The 15,044-nt window shown below is 42.8% G+C and overlaps 1 protein-coding gene across 2 annotated transcripts in view; it reads left to right on the forward strand.

Annotated features, from left to right (window-relative positions):
* The window catches only part of si:ch211-191a24.3 (tensin-3), a 45,719-nt gene extending 30,901 nt beyond the window's left edge, over positions 1–14,818 (forward strand). For both annotated transcript variants that reach the window (XM_041935004.1, XM_041935005.1), the window contains 11 exons: positions 6,360–6,510; positions 7,071–7,525; positions 9,079–9,162; positions 9,306–9,437; positions 9,780–9,875; positions 10,665–10,742; positions 10,842–10,919; positions 11,131–11,299; positions 11,395–11,463; positions 11,941–11,970; positions 12,691–14,818. In XM_041935004.1, coding sequence (XP_041790938.1) covers positions 6,360–6,510; positions 7,071–7,525; positions 9,079–9,162; positions 9,306–9,437; positions 9,780–9,875; positions 10,665–10,742; positions 10,842–10,919; positions 11,131–11,299; positions 11,395–11,463; positions 11,941–11,970; positions 12,691–12,832 — 1,484 coding nt within the window. In that variant the 3' untranslated portion in view covers positions 12,833–14,818. The remainder of the gene's footprint in view (positions 1–6,359; positions 6,511–7,070; positions 7,526–9,078; positions 9,163–9,305; positions 9,438–9,779; positions 9,876–10,664; positions 10,743–10,841; positions 10,920–11,130; positions 11,300–11,394; positions 11,464–11,940; positions 11,971–12,690) is intronic.
* The last annotated feature ends 226 nt before the right edge of the window (positions 14,819–15,044 follow it).

The raw sequence follows: 15,044 nt of genomic DNA on the forward strand, positions 1-15,044 counted from the left end.
GAGCTGGAGGGAGTCATGGACCAAACAAGTAGAAGGGACACATCTGACAGAAAGAAGTGCTTCTTTGATATGAATGATGTTATACTGTAGTGTGGCTAGTCAAGTTAATTTCATTTACTGTATGTTACAATGTGCAGCAAACAGCATCCTCTCTCCTTAGATTTGGTTAGAAAAATCTCCCCCCAAAAAACCCTTGACGGGGGAAGATGGCTCTCTTCTGACTCTTCTATGATGATTGACTGTGTAGCCAAAATGCTGGATTCAGGATGGATGGATCGATTTAGTTAAACGTAGTGGTCAAAACCACAATGCTAGTCGAGTTTAACTCAGTGCGACCTGCTGGTGATGGCATCAGAGCTGTGGAGAGACAGAGTTGATGCCTCTCCAGGTGAAGGTTTAGGTGTCTTGATTAAAACTGGTCTAAAGAGTGAAGCTTGTAGAACATTGCAGCTACATATAGACATTTCTACAAGAGCAGTGGCTATATTACAGTGTGAAGCACTGCAAGCACCTTGAAATATAGTTATTGATATGTAACCTGGATCTCTACAGACTTTTGCCTTTTCACCCAGATATGTTTTAACTAAGGTGGGTGGACTTTGATGAGGGTCATGAAGCAGCCATGATAACAAAACTTATGTGATACATAGAGTGAAGATGAGCCTCTTGTGTAAAGATCTTTCCATAATAACAAGTTAGAAAGCTTCCTGCAACACAGTCGCATGTTGTAACCAGCGACATGTACGTACCCACCAGGAGAACTACTTATGGTCTCTGATCGCTCGCCCAGATGAATAAAGTCTGAGGAATTTCACTTCAGCATTAAAACATGATCAAATATCTGGGACGTCTCTGCAGTTCAGACTGACTTAATGCATTAAAAACACTTGGGGAAAATGTCTGATCCAGGCTGTGATGAATGAAGCGCGTCAGATGTTGTCCTTGTGAGTGAAGCCAGCAGCATCTCTGACTGCGGTTTACAAAGTCATCAACTCATTATCAGAATACTTCAGACGCCAATAAACACCTCGGTGTTGACAGTGCTCTCTCTCATAACCTTTTCTTCAAACTCTGCCTTGTTTGCTGTTACCCTTCACTCTGTTTCCGTCCCTCCATTTACTGGTAGCGTTGCTATTCTTCACTCCCTCCTCAGCGGGCTCGGGCTCTCGATAAAGCTGTCCGTCCAAACACCCAGAGAGAGCAGAGGAATCTGATTTACAGGCCGCCGCCCACTAGTTTGTCCTCTTCTACAGAAAAATGCTCTGCGTGGACTCTCCGAGCTTCTGAATAGGAGGAGGGAAGATGCTGCAGGGTGTGAGGTTGATTGATTTTCACTGGAGGAGGGCGGGCAGTTTACGACAACTGATCACATTCTGATGCAGTGCCGAGTGATACCAGGGAGAGAGCTGCATGCCCACAGGCAGACGTCACTCAACAAGTTGTAAATCTCTATTAATAATATTTAATTACCAAGGGATCAAATAATTCCTGAAAGGGGTCACCCACAGGGAGGAACCCACAGGGTTCACAAACTCTGCAGCTGTACTGAGCTTTTAGCCTGTTGTAGCTCCTAGTTTTGGTTGTACCGTACATTCTCATCAAACTCACTCTTTTTTATTCACATATCTGACATTACGTTATTGAATTTTCCTAAATCTATATTTTATTTATATAGTTTCAGACTGACACCTGTTTGGTTCATCATATCTGGACTTAATCTTGATAAATCATCTGACATTAGAGTCCAGTATCATAAATGACCTGCCCCTTAGAGCTTATGTTATCTGTCTAATTTAACTGAATGAACTTTCAAATCAGAAATAAGAACTTTGCTCTGAATACTTTTTTAAAATCTGGCCATTATTACTCGGTAACATGAAGTGTTAGTGGGCCTCAGGACCACAGCAGGTGTCTTCCTCCTCATTGTCTTCCTGTTTCTTCTCAGAGTTGCTCTTTCACCCCCCTTTCCTTTCATTCCCCTGAGAAGCTGCACTCTGATCGCTGTGAACAGCTGTAACATGCCATAGACCTTCAGACCTGTCAGCCTCAGCGTGTGTCTGTGTGTGTGTGTGTGTGTGTGTGTGTTTGCGCATACAAAGTGCTTGCACTCACATTCCTGTGGTCATCAGGGAGTCTTTAAACCCACTGTTGTCCCGCATAACTGCATGTGCATCACTGTGTTTATGCATGTGTGTAGGCTCACCCTTCTGTCCGCTGTGATGCTGCGTAGAGAGTAAATGTTTGGATGCGTGAGTGGAAGGAATAAAGAGGGACGAGGAGAGGAATTTCTTTGTCACATCACAACACAGGGGCTCTTTAGCGGCACTGAACATGTGACAGCTGTGTGTTTTTCGTCTTCCTGCTTTTCTTCTTCTCTGTTTTTCCCTGCCTTGCCTTTCATACCATCCTGCTGATGCAACAGCCAGTGCGGTCTAAGGTGGGAAACATAAAGCTAAATATAAGCTCCAGATAAACTCACTGTGGTTTTATTGATTAATGGGATTATCTCCGTACCAAGCATGAAGGTATGCAAACATCTTCAGTCTGAGCCATAAAACCATCACTCTTTGTAATGAGGAATGTGTGTGTGTATCTCTGTTTGTGTGTGTGTGGTATTTTTTTGGGGGGGGGGGGTCAAGTGGCTGCTGGAGGTTGGCAGTCGTGCCCACATGGGTCTCTGCCATGTGGCATTGGTTTTGCACAGTTCAGCCCAAACTGAAGAGGCTTTGTGTGAACTCAGAGCTGCAAAAGTGAGGAGAAAACAATGGACAGAAAAACACAGCGGAAAACAGTAAAGGGGAAATACAATCACACGTTTGAGAAAAGAAATGGTAAAGTGTGTCAGGTGTTTGCACACAGTAATGTGCTCAGTACAGAATGATCTGCTTACTGATGTAAATTAAGTCAAAATACTCTGTGATTCAGGTAAAGAAAGAAGGAAAATTCAGAAAAAAAGACAAAATAAGAAACAAGAAACCATGGCTTGATTTATAAAAGCCAGTTATACATTTTCCTGCCAGTTCTGCCAAGGGCTCAAAAATTTGCAAATTTACATTAAAACCAGAAAAGTGATTTATTTATTATTGGTTTATTTAACTGTTACAGTATATATGATTAAACATTGCTGTAATCATGCCAGATGTAACCAAAATGCTATTTTTTACCTGTCACCACTGAACTAAACTAAATTGTTGCCTAAACTCAAGTGTTTCCTATTGCCATTGTGAGCATGAAGTAAATATTATTAATATATTATTATCCAAACAGTTATCTTTTACATACTCTAACCAAGTTGTTTTTAATGAATCTTAACCAACAACAGTTATAATTTTGATGGAGGCACCGTCAAATTGTTCGGGTGTGAGATCAGACGACCCTTGTATATTATATGATGCCAGCTTTCCGTACTTGACAGTTTTTGGTACTTGGTGCTACAGACACATTTCATTTGGTATTGAGGTTCAACTCCCTGCCTGAGTTCTGGCACAGTCACCGTTTTGCTAATCATAGTTTGGTAAGAAAGTTGTCACTTTCTCATTTTGGAAGGGAAAGAGTCCAGAGCTTTTTTGGCCAATTTTGTGGAAAAATGTAATGATTGATTTCCGTGTCTATCCTCCATGGACTTCACACTTGGCACAGTTTGTTCTTTCTCTCAGCCTTCTCTCCAGCTCTCCTCATTAATACGTGTCTCACTGAAAGCGAGTAGCTGTGGATACCGTGCTGCATGGATACAGGAGGTGAAAGGTGTGTTAGGGTGTAATATAGGCCAGCAGAGCCCTGCAGAGCAAAGTCTGGTCTGAGGTCAGAGGTCAGGGTGGGGTCAGCTGGTGTTGCCACGGTTTGGGCTGTTCTCTAATTAACTGGATGAGCTGCGGAGCAGCAGATGTGACAAACCTCAGTGTGGAGAATCAGCCGTGGGAACGGAGAGAGGCGCTGCAGCTTTCTGGGAACCGTCCCGAGAGAGAAAAACTGACAGGGACTGTGGGAATGTTTGAGGAATCCTGCTGGCCTCAGTGCATTCCCCTCAGATCGTGTTTGTGTTTGTTTTCTTCAAGCAGCAACAACAACTTTAACTATGGATTATCTCCATTTTCTGAGCTGTGTGAGTAAGTGTGAGTGCTCATGTGTCAGTGATGAGAGGTTTAGGTCCACAACATAACCTGCTCTGTGCACTTGACCTTTAACCCGCAAGAGTTCAAGTCGAGTGTTGACTGTGTGTGTGCGTGTGTGTGTGTGTGTGTGTGTTTGTGTGTGTGTGTGTGTGTGTGTGTATGTGTGTGTGTGTGTGTGTGTGTGTGTGTGTGTGTTTGTGTGTGTGTGTGTGTGTGTGTGTATGTGTGTGTGTGTGTGTGTGTGTGTGTATTGGTAAAAGGATACTTCACTGAAACTAGAACCTTTAACCATCAAATAACTGGAAGTGAATCGAGTAAAAATAACAAAAAAGTACAAACTTCCTCTCTCACATTTGATGAAGAGTAAATAGAACAAGAATAATCAAGTTGAATACGACTACCTGCAAATCCTGAGTAACTTTACTTAGTTATGTTATGCATGCGTTAAAATAATGTATATATTGTGCATTCCTGTAGTGGATAAGCTGATGAGCTGACAGACATAACTTTCCATAAGTTTCATCAGTCCTGCTCAGTGCAGCTGCCAGTTAGGTCACTCTTATAGACATCTGATACACCATGCTTAAAGTTACCACTATAGAAATCTACGTGGGAAATATTCAGCCGTGTGAAAGACATATTAAACCCTTGACTGCTGATGGAGAAGAATTTAGATCCTCAACTTAAAGAAAAGTGGAAAGGACACAATGTAAACATACGTCAGTACAAATTAAAGTCATTAAAGGGCCACAAAGTGAGCTAATGCTGACAAAGCCTACCTACTGTACTATTAACTGACTCCTGAAAAACTGAAAAATAATGGATATACAGTGAATGTGGGTCTTCATGGTATCCTCTGGGGATACCAGTAATATGCTAAATAAGTGAATCATGACTTTTTAATCTTTATCACAGTTTATTTGTTCCCGAAGTCAATTATGAACATTCATTCTCGTCATTAAACTGTATTTAAATACCAAAAGTAAACATACTTGTCTATTAGAATGCCCCCTTTCTCTGTGTAAACATGTAAACAGTATTTTAATGTTGTAGCAGGTTGAGAAATTTAATGACTTTACACTGTTATCAGTTGGTGGTTTAAAACAACAGACCGATGATGATAAGTTTTATATGTAAAATCAGCAAAGCAACAAGTAACTTGACAACAGGTGTCTCATAAATGTAGTGAAGAAAAGGACAAAATCGCTGAATTGCAGTGGAGGAGAAATACAAAGTGGCACAAAGCGGACTTTCTAAAACTCCACCAATGCCTGTCACACATGGACAGGACATAAGTTTGCTGGCACGGTTACTTTCAGGTAATGTTATATACGCTCCCACTTCGTGTGTGTGTGTGTGTGTCTGTGTGTGTGTGTGTGTGTGTGTGTGTGTGTGTGTGTGTGTGTGTGTGTGTGTGTGACACGTATGATGATATAATCCACTCGAGATGATGCAGCTCGTCCAGCATGATCACTAACAAAGCTGGCGGTTGAGGCTGAATTCCTCCATCTCAGAGTGCTTGAATGGAGGGAAGGAGCGGAAGAGAGGAGGGGGAGGCGGTGGCGGTGGGGGGGTGCAGTCGGCCCGAACAAGGAGCTCTTTATAATGATTGACTTTTTACACGGTGACTCATCGTGCTTCACAGGCCTGTCTGCGGCCTGAGGAGGCCTGCCCTCGTGTTTGCTGAATGACACACTGTGTTGTCGGAGTGTCAGGGTGTCATGTTGGGATGTTTGGAGTGCCCCCCCTCCAGCGTCACACACACCTCTGCTCCTATACGCTGTCAGTCTCTGCTGATTTACTCTCAAACGAGCTTTATTGATATGATTGTAATGATGCAAAATACTGGCCACACAGGGCTAGCTTAAAGAAATACATATTATTTGGGGAAATGTGCTTCTTCACTTGCTTTAACAGTACGATGAGAGGTTCAGCTGTGAGAGGAGACTCCACATCCACTTGCTGACTGACTGAATAAAGATGAAAGAAACATTTCTGTCCGAATGTCTGTCAGAAATCACAAGTGAGTCTCTGCTCTGCTGGTACATGTCGATGGTTGCAGAATTCAAACAAAGGTCCCAAAGACAGCAAACACAAGTACCAGTTAGTAGTATGAAGGCAGTTATTATAGTTTATGGAACGATGTCACATCCTGGGATCTTTTACTGTACATGTGGTTCGCGTTTGAGAGCCGTGCAGTAAAAGAGGATTGACGTTACTTTCCTGGTCCTTTTTTTTTTCCGTCAGATTCCCGGAGTTTCCTGGACAGCATGAACCACGCTTCCACAGAGGGAGACCTCTTCAGATCAGAAGTGCCGGTCACTCCCGCTTCCTGTCAGAGGATCTTTGGCTCCATGAGCTCGATGTCATCAGAGAGCCCCCTCCCACAAACAGACAGGTAAACACACGGGCGGCCTCATGGTACCGCACATCCCTGCTTAATGTTGCATCAAGCAGGGATGTGTTTTGACTTGTTAAAGTCACGGTTGACAGTAAGTGATTAAGTTGGCTTCGACAAAATACCCAAACAAACATATAATTAATCATATTGCATTTTTTCTTTGCTTGTAGGCCCACTCCCACATAAACTGCATTCTTTTACATGTATTTCTGCTCGCTGAAAATAATCCACAAGGCCTAGAGCCCCCTTGACTTTAGGGCCCTGGGCACATGCCCAGTTTGCTCTTGCGGATTGACTTTCTGCAGGAAATCTGCTTAAATGCTGTGCAGCACAAAGGGAACAAAACAGGAATCCTCTGGTGGAGCATGCTGTCCTCAGCATACTGCTGCTGCTGCACTGCAGAGCCCTGCCATCAGAACACATCAGACACACAACCTCTAGAATAAAGTCTGTGCCCTTCATTACTCAAAGTGCTCTGATGCTATTCTATATCTTCTTTGAAACACTGACATAATAATACACTTTGTCTTTATTTTCTCCCTCTTTCTCCCATGTAGTTCCACTCCTCCTCCTGTGTGGCACGACCGGACTCCAAACTCCCTTAACTCCCCGTACCCGCCCCAACCCTCACCCCCTCTCTCGCTCAGCTCTCCCAATGCCCACAGCTCTCCCCGGGGGGCTCTGAAAGGCCTGGGTGGAGGTCTGGGGGTCCACAGGGAGACAAACAGCACGGACTTGTCCTCGTTGTTGTTGGGTAACGGCAGCCTGGAGCACAGCCTTCTGGAGGCCATGGAGGGCCTTGGGAGTCTGAACCTCGGGGGGCACGGGGGCCTCCCTCCACTGCTGCCTGAGAAGAGGAAAGTGGGTGAGGGGATAGAGCTTGGCTCCCACTCCCCCTCTGTAAGCGGGTTTTCCAGCCCCCACAGTGGCAGCAGTCTCAGCATCCCATTCTCATCCTCCATGACACCTGACCCCCTCAGAGGACTCGGTGGGGCCCCGTCGCCAGGAGCAGGTACACTGTCCCAGAGAGTGCAGGGATGAGCTTTGTCTTTACGTCTCTGTCTGTGGCACTGAGATATTCATTTTATTTCATCTCATTCCAGTCCATCTTAAGGAACTTTCAACCACATCTCACAGTCTTAAATGTATCAGCTGAGGGAGCTGTCGTTGATGTATTTCATCACTCAACCCAAGTCAGTCCTTCATTTCAAGGATTTCTTTACTTTTCTTTATGATTTAACCTTTATTTAACAAGGAAGACCTCCTGGCAAAGATAGGCAGGGATAACAATCAATGCCAATTCAGCTAACTTTCCTAACAGCTGGACAATTTTTGTGAGAACTTGGTATTTTTTCCAAATCAACACCATTTTTCCACAGAAATATAATTAAATTTGAAGAATGCCAGCTGAGTTTCCCAGTGCTCAGACTTGCCCGTGAAAATATTCAGATTTAGAAACACTTTTATGCCAAAGTCAAGTAGAAAAACATCCATGATGTCAACAAAAAACTACAGAACTCACTGACCCTCTGGCTGTATCTCTCCGACCAAGCATCTTAATCATTTGAAGTTACAAAATCTAAACATTCTGTAATTGAACAACCCAAACTTACCAGTGGGTTTATGGATGGTGCTGGCAGCGCGACACTTCATGGTGGAAAACAGTCTATAAGACTTGATTGACGGCAAGAACAAAAACCTCACATGAGTGCATTTCTGACTAACTGCGCAGACTAGCAGCTACTGCTACATGCTAAAACAAAACACAAGTGTTGCACATTTTAGCAGTTTTTTTAAAACGTGCTGCAAATTTAGTCATATTAAGATGCAAAACCTCCCCTGGAGGGACTGTAGAGGTTTTTAGAAAACTACCATTTCAAAACAATGGAGGTAAATGGAATTTTACTTCTGCAGATCCAACATTGAAAAAAATCAATTTCTTTGATTCTGTTTACAAAATTCATAGGAGCTGCTCCTTCAGTAGGAAGTAGCTCCAATGTATGACAGAGCACTAAAGGCCTTTTGAGATTTTGATTTTAGAAAGTACATTAAAAAATATAAGAATGAGGTCATCATTTTGCAAGAAAAAAAATCATATGCAAAAAAAGTAACCATTTTGTATTTTGAGAAAAGCGTCATATAATATAATAAAGTCATAATATTGCTAGAAAGCTGTTTTAGTATTTTCAGTTTTAGTACATTTGGAGAATAATATATATAATATTCCATTGCATTGTTGAAAATTACTTGGATTAAGGCGATGGTGATTAACTGATGCATTGTTACTGGAACTATGAATTGAGTTATAAAACATTTTCAGTTCTTTTAAGGTTGAGGACAAAAATCTCAGACAAGAATATCTAAAAAGAAATCTCAACATGTAAAACTGGAAGTACCTGCGTGGTAGATATAAATAGGCACGAGTGATAATGCATCTGTTTGTCATCTGGGTGCGCTGACCTTGTAACAAAGTCTCTCTCACTTCATTTTTTCTCTGCTGCCGTGTCACATTTGGGCCAAAGCCAGTCTGAAACCTAACTTAGAGCCTTAATCTGTGTCTCGCAGACGTTGGCAGTAAGCAGGACACTGTGAAGTTTGTTCAGGACACCTCCAAGTTCTGGTACAAGCCCGACATTTCTAGAGACCAAGGTAAATATTGGTGTTGGACAGGCGAGCCGAACAGCCACTTCCAAGCAGATAATACGCCCTTGTGCAAAGGTCCGCTCCTTGTACAGTGTGAACACGGTGATTCTAACTTTAGCTTATCTGTGCTTCCTCCCTCTGCTGAGCAGCCATCGCAGTGCTAAAGGACAAAGAGCCGGGCTCGTTCATTGTCAGAGACAGTCATTCATTTCGCGGGGCGTATGGCTTGGCCATGAAGGTGGCCACCCCTCCTCCGTCTGTGCTGCAGCAGAGTAAGAAAGGTAGGCTGAAAAGTCTCTTTCTTCTCCTGGATTTGACCTCTGCTTTAAGAATGCACCACAGCCGTCGCATTTTACAGAAACTGCCTTCTATCTGGACAGAACACGTGTTGCCTTTAGCTGTGATTTCCGTCCACGTGACTGTTTGTACTGATGCCTGAACCTTTTGTGAAAGCTCCAAGAAGTTCTAGCAACTTCTAGAACACCCACAACAGAAAGTGCTTCCTTATAAATCAGCCCATGCAGCCTCGAATTGACCTTTGCAGTGATGTTTTATATGTTGTACAATGTGATTTGCTGTATTTGATCTCCTCAGATACACTGACGTTGTCTCTGTCTCTGCAGTAGGGGACCTGTCCAATGAGCTGGTGAGACACTTCCTGATAGAGTGCACGCAGAAAGGAGTTCGTCTGAAGGGCTGCCCCAACGAGCCGTACTTTGGTGAGAATACTGAAGCTTTATCCAGTGTCGTAGATCATTGGGTGCTGATTTATTGAATATCTGCTTCCAGTTCTTCATGTATTTCATCTCATTGGCTCAGTATATGTGATCATATTATTATGCAGAATAAGAGTCTTGCCTGTCAGCCAAGTGGAAAATACAAATAACAACTGGAAGCAACGTAAACCAGCAAAACAGTTTCAGCATACCCGAGTAAAATTAGAAGTACACAGTTGTTGTGTTAACACTCTATGTAAGCAGAATGCTAATGTCCAAGCTGCTCCAGGAGTTGAAAATGTAAACTCTTTTATCCGATGGTTTAATCTGCTGTATTAATCTTATGTTCTATAAAAGGTTTAATTGCAGTGAGCAGTTGCATTCACCTACAAGTCCCTAGAGATCAGTTGTTCACCTGTAACCGATAGATGGATAGATTTTAAAAGCAGAGCATAGCCTCCACCAGCACCAGCACCAGGCCAGCACTGTGTACTCTTGGTGCAATAAAGACATTGAAAGTGAGCTGACATGCTAAAATGCTGTCTTCGGTCAGTCCAGTGAGCTGTTTGCTTCCTTAAACCCTTGTTAATGGTCCACCAGGATGGAGCCGCTGAGGTTATTATAGGACAGGATCCCAGGAGTATAATGTGTTTCCTCTGCCACCCTCCACTGGTCAGTATGAGGAGGTGCAGCTGGTTCCATTACTCCTCACGCATCCGCTAATGATCAGTGTGGACAGTGGAGCTGTTTGGAAAATGTTCATTATGAATGTATTTTCTATTTCGCTGACAGGAAGTCTCACAGCTCTGGTTTGCCAGCACTCCATCACCCCTCTGGCTCTGCCCTGTAAACTCATCCTGCCTGACAGAGGTAAACTGTGTGTGTGTGTGTGTGTGTGCATGCCTGGTACAAATGTTTGTGTGTTTCTTGGTCAGTAAACCTGTGTCTCTCTGTGTGCTCTTGCTGCAGACCCGGTGGAGGAGCTGAATGACTCGTCTGCACAGACGTCGACAAACTCAGCTGCTGAACTCCTCAAACAGGGAGCAGGTACAGGACAGATACTGTATGTACACAAGTCTGTGTGTTTGACTGTGAAAGCACATTAATTTACTATCACACACCCTGCATCTGTTGAAACTTCAATGAACTTTCTCTACCTCAGGTCTGTCTCAGTAATCAAACTCAGTAGATGGTTAATTTTCTTTTTGCGGTGAGCTCTTCCTTCATTGCGTATGTGTATGTGTGTGTTGCTGTGCAGCGTGTAACGTCTGGTACCTGGGCTCTGTGGCCCTGGAGTCTCTGACGGGACACCAGGCGGTTCAGAAGGCGACCACACTGACGCTCTCCATGGACCCCCCGCCAGCGTCCACCGTCGTCCACTTCAAAGTGTCGGCGCAGGGGATCACGCTCACTGACAACCAGAGGAAGTGAGTGTTCATACATGCGCAAACACACACAGATGCAGATGAAATCTCCCAAGAGTCCCCATGCTCACACGGACCGCCTCTGTTTGTTCCTGCAGGCTGTTCTTCAGGAGACATTACGCAGTGAACACCGTCATCTTCTGTTCTCTGGACCCACAGGGCAGGAAGTGAGTACCCTGACTTCAGGAACAGGAACTGCAGAAGCACTATTGTCATTATTTGAAAGCTCTAGAAAGAGCACGTCTCCACTTAGGCCACACAGTCCTCTTATTATGTTACTTTAATAAAAGCAGGTTTGAAGATCTACATCAAAATGCACACTATGTATTTATATACAGTAAAATTGTAAGATGATTGAAGAATTTGACTTTTGACTTGTGGAAGTCCAATACTGTGTATTATCATCTGATTAGCTCTTGTCCGGCTATGATCATATTTGACAAAATGATCAGAAAGCATTGTTTACATGATGACATCATGTCCAGAGTTTTGTCTTTACTGTGTATTATCTGTTTAGGCAGAAGAGTAATTTCTATATTTGTATTGAATGTAATGTTAATGCAAACAAAGTATGTGACATATACATGTATTGATTTGATAACCAATAGCAGTGTGACAACTCTGTTATGTTATTCCCCAAACAGATGGACAAGAGGCAGTGGCTCTACTGCAAAGTAAGTCCTGTCTCTGTCATTGCTGCACCCTGCGTTGTGTTTCAGGGTTTTTTTTTTTACATGTAGTGTACTAAAACGTTGTTTACGTTGCACCTTCATTCACACTGATTGGAGTGGAAGACTGGAGTGTTGTCAGTGTTGGCGGGAGGAGAGTAAAAACATGCAAACAACAGATGCAACAAGCAGCACCATTAAATAATGAGAAAACTAAGCATATCTCTGTCAAGTTAGTGAGACTGTTTTATAATGTGACATACAGACGTTCAGCCCGCAGGATCTCTAGCTGTGTCTTGCTCAGGTGGCCCTGGAGGTTATTCTCCATCCAAACTGTAATTCATTTCTTCATGAAGTACAGCTGTGATGGGCTCGATCAGTTACATTAAATTCCTGAGGTGATTTTCTGAGGGTTTGTTTGAAATTACTGCCCTCCTCATAAGCTGAATTTTACGCCTTTATTTTGAGTTGACAGCGGAGATCTGACTGGAAATGAGAGCTGGTGTTTGTGGTGATGTCCTAAAGCCAGAGACAACCACAACACCTCAAAACTAAGGATATCCGAGAATATCAGAGAGTGTTTGATGCTCAAATGACAGATTTTGGGTGGAATATTACTTTAAGAAAACACTGAGCGTCTACCTGCTACACATTGTCATGTGAAATTTGGAAGATGTATTTAAGCTCTAAAGTCTCCCTGCTCTGTCTGTCTCCGTCCATTTCCAGGATCTTTGGATTTGTAGCCAGGAAATCTCAGAGTGAGACAGAAAATATGTGCCATCTGTTTGCCGAGCACGACCCCGAGCAGCCGGCGAGCGCTATCGTCAACTTTGTCTCAAAAGTCATGATTGGGTCACATAAGAAGTAAGGACGAAGAGACTCACAGCAGAGTGAGAGGGGATCAACTTCCAACACCAACAACTTTTCCCCCCAAGAGGCAAAAACTCTGAACCCGCACACTCCAGAACCTGGTCCTGTTGGCCCATCCTGCAGAATAAACTTGTGTATTTTGTACTGCGTGAACTGCAGGATGTTGCCACCAGAGGGAGCCAAGACTGTCATGTATGAGGTTTAATACATCAGCAGAAGGCTGTAACTACTTTAAGATGCATTCTTGGACATTTGTGTAAAATTTGTATAAAATCACACTTTTCTGAAGTATGAAAACCAGATTTGGTCATATTTTGACTATTTTATTTGACCTGTATCTGTAAACTTACTCAAAATGTACCATATTACACTTTCTTTAGCTGCAGCCGGCATTCACAGCTGACAAACATAACACGTTTATTTCTGATTACTTTGGGTGAAGATCAAATATTCTACACATAAACACACATTTTTAAGCACTACTATGATTCTGAAACCCCTTCCCTTGAAAAAATGTGTAAATCCAAACCACAGGCCAATTTTTTTTTAGATGTTAAAACAAAACCAACTTTACTGCCACATGACAAAGCCAGTAATGCGGTTGCCTTGGACTTAAGATGGATTTATTGTGTTGTGTTTATAGTATTTATCCCTTTTTACAGATGTGTAAAAGTCTTTCTTTTTGCTAAATATAATTGTCATATATTTTTGTATATTAACACATACTGTAAATTAGGATTAAAGGCAGCATCCCTCAGAATGTACACAATCATGTCACATATTGTAGGAAGGATATGATGTCGTATTTTACATAAGAGACTGCATAAGATGTCCGGGTATACTTGTTGTATTACTAATATAGATGTCAATATGTTCCTTTGACAGTAACACAGTAATACAGATGTATATACAGTTGTTGTGCCATGAAGAAGTCATTCTGATTTTCGCTATTAAGAGATCAAATACACTCACTGTGATGTCAAAGTTTTAGTGCCCCTCAGTATATTTTTCCATCCACATCTTCCTCGAGTCCTCGAAGTGATCTTGTTTACTGGTTTGTGAATGAACTATGATCAGTTACCAAAGCATCTCTAACCCTGACATCTCATTAAACTGCTGGTGAAGTCATATGGAGACAAACACATTTTCTTACTTACCTCCTGGACATGCAGTTTGCTGTGGCACTCAGCCCCAAGCCCACTGGTTCCTCCTGAGGATGTCAATCTTTAAAACAGCTCACAAACATATAGCTTCATGTAAGCAGGGAAAGGCTCAGGAATTTCTTGAAACAGCTTCTCCCTGTAGTTTTTTTATTGAATGTTACTCAGATAAGAAGAGATAGTGCTTTTGTAGGGCACTATTTCAGCACTGTATTAATCCACAGTTGGTGTTGTAGTGAGTATTTGTGGCAGCAGGACGGTGTATTTGGGACTGAGTGAAAATAACTGTCAGTGTGTGTGTTCATGGTAATGAAGGAACATGTCAGCCAGTGCAGCAGTGTGGCTCAAGGATGTGTTTGAATAGACAGTGATGGAGCTGTAAGGTACAGGGGAAGAAGACAAATCAGGCTTTGATGCAAAGACAATACCTATTATTAGAGAGACAGATATCTCCAACCAAACAACACCAAACTGTTCTGTTTGTCTCCATAAAGTATCACTGAGGTGAGTGAATGGCTGCTTTATGATTGGGCTGAATTGACCCTTTAAAGTCTAAAGTTGTAGTTTCCAGGTTCCCCAATAGATGGCAGTAATCAGCCGTTAAATTTCTTCCTGCCTGCCGAATGAAGTGTGGATGAGTTGAGTGTAGCTAGAGTGGCCAGAACTTGAAGGTATTTCACAAATCCCAAGCTTCTTTGTGGAAAATGTGTTTGCTTTTCTCTTCCTTCTCACTTTTATAATCACACTAGTTGTATACCAAGAAACAGCTGCAGATGGAGCTGAGCAGGTCCACACATGCAAGAAGAACCACCCTCTTGAATAAACTTGGCAATGTCAAAGTGTGTCCAAGTGTGTGTGCGTTAAAGAAAGAGCGCATGAGAGGGTGTACGCATGGCAGAAGAAGGTGGTTTGAATGCCTGATAGGCCTCCAGGTGCCTCACGCTGTAGACGTGCTGATCTGTCTGTCTCCAGCTTCTGCGTGTTGACTGAGACTTTTACAGGCCAGATCAGCAGATACCAGTTTTCAATGAGGCCCTATTCAGGTTCCTG

Source organism: Chelmon rostratus, chromosome 4 (genome assembly GCF_017976325.1).
Source record: "Chelmon rostratus isolate fCheRos1 chromosome 4, fCheRos1.pri, whole genome shotgun sequence".
NCBI classification, from domain to species: Eukaryota; Metazoa; Chordata; class Actinopteri; order Chaetodontiformes; family Chaetodontidae; genus Chelmon; species Chelmon rostratus.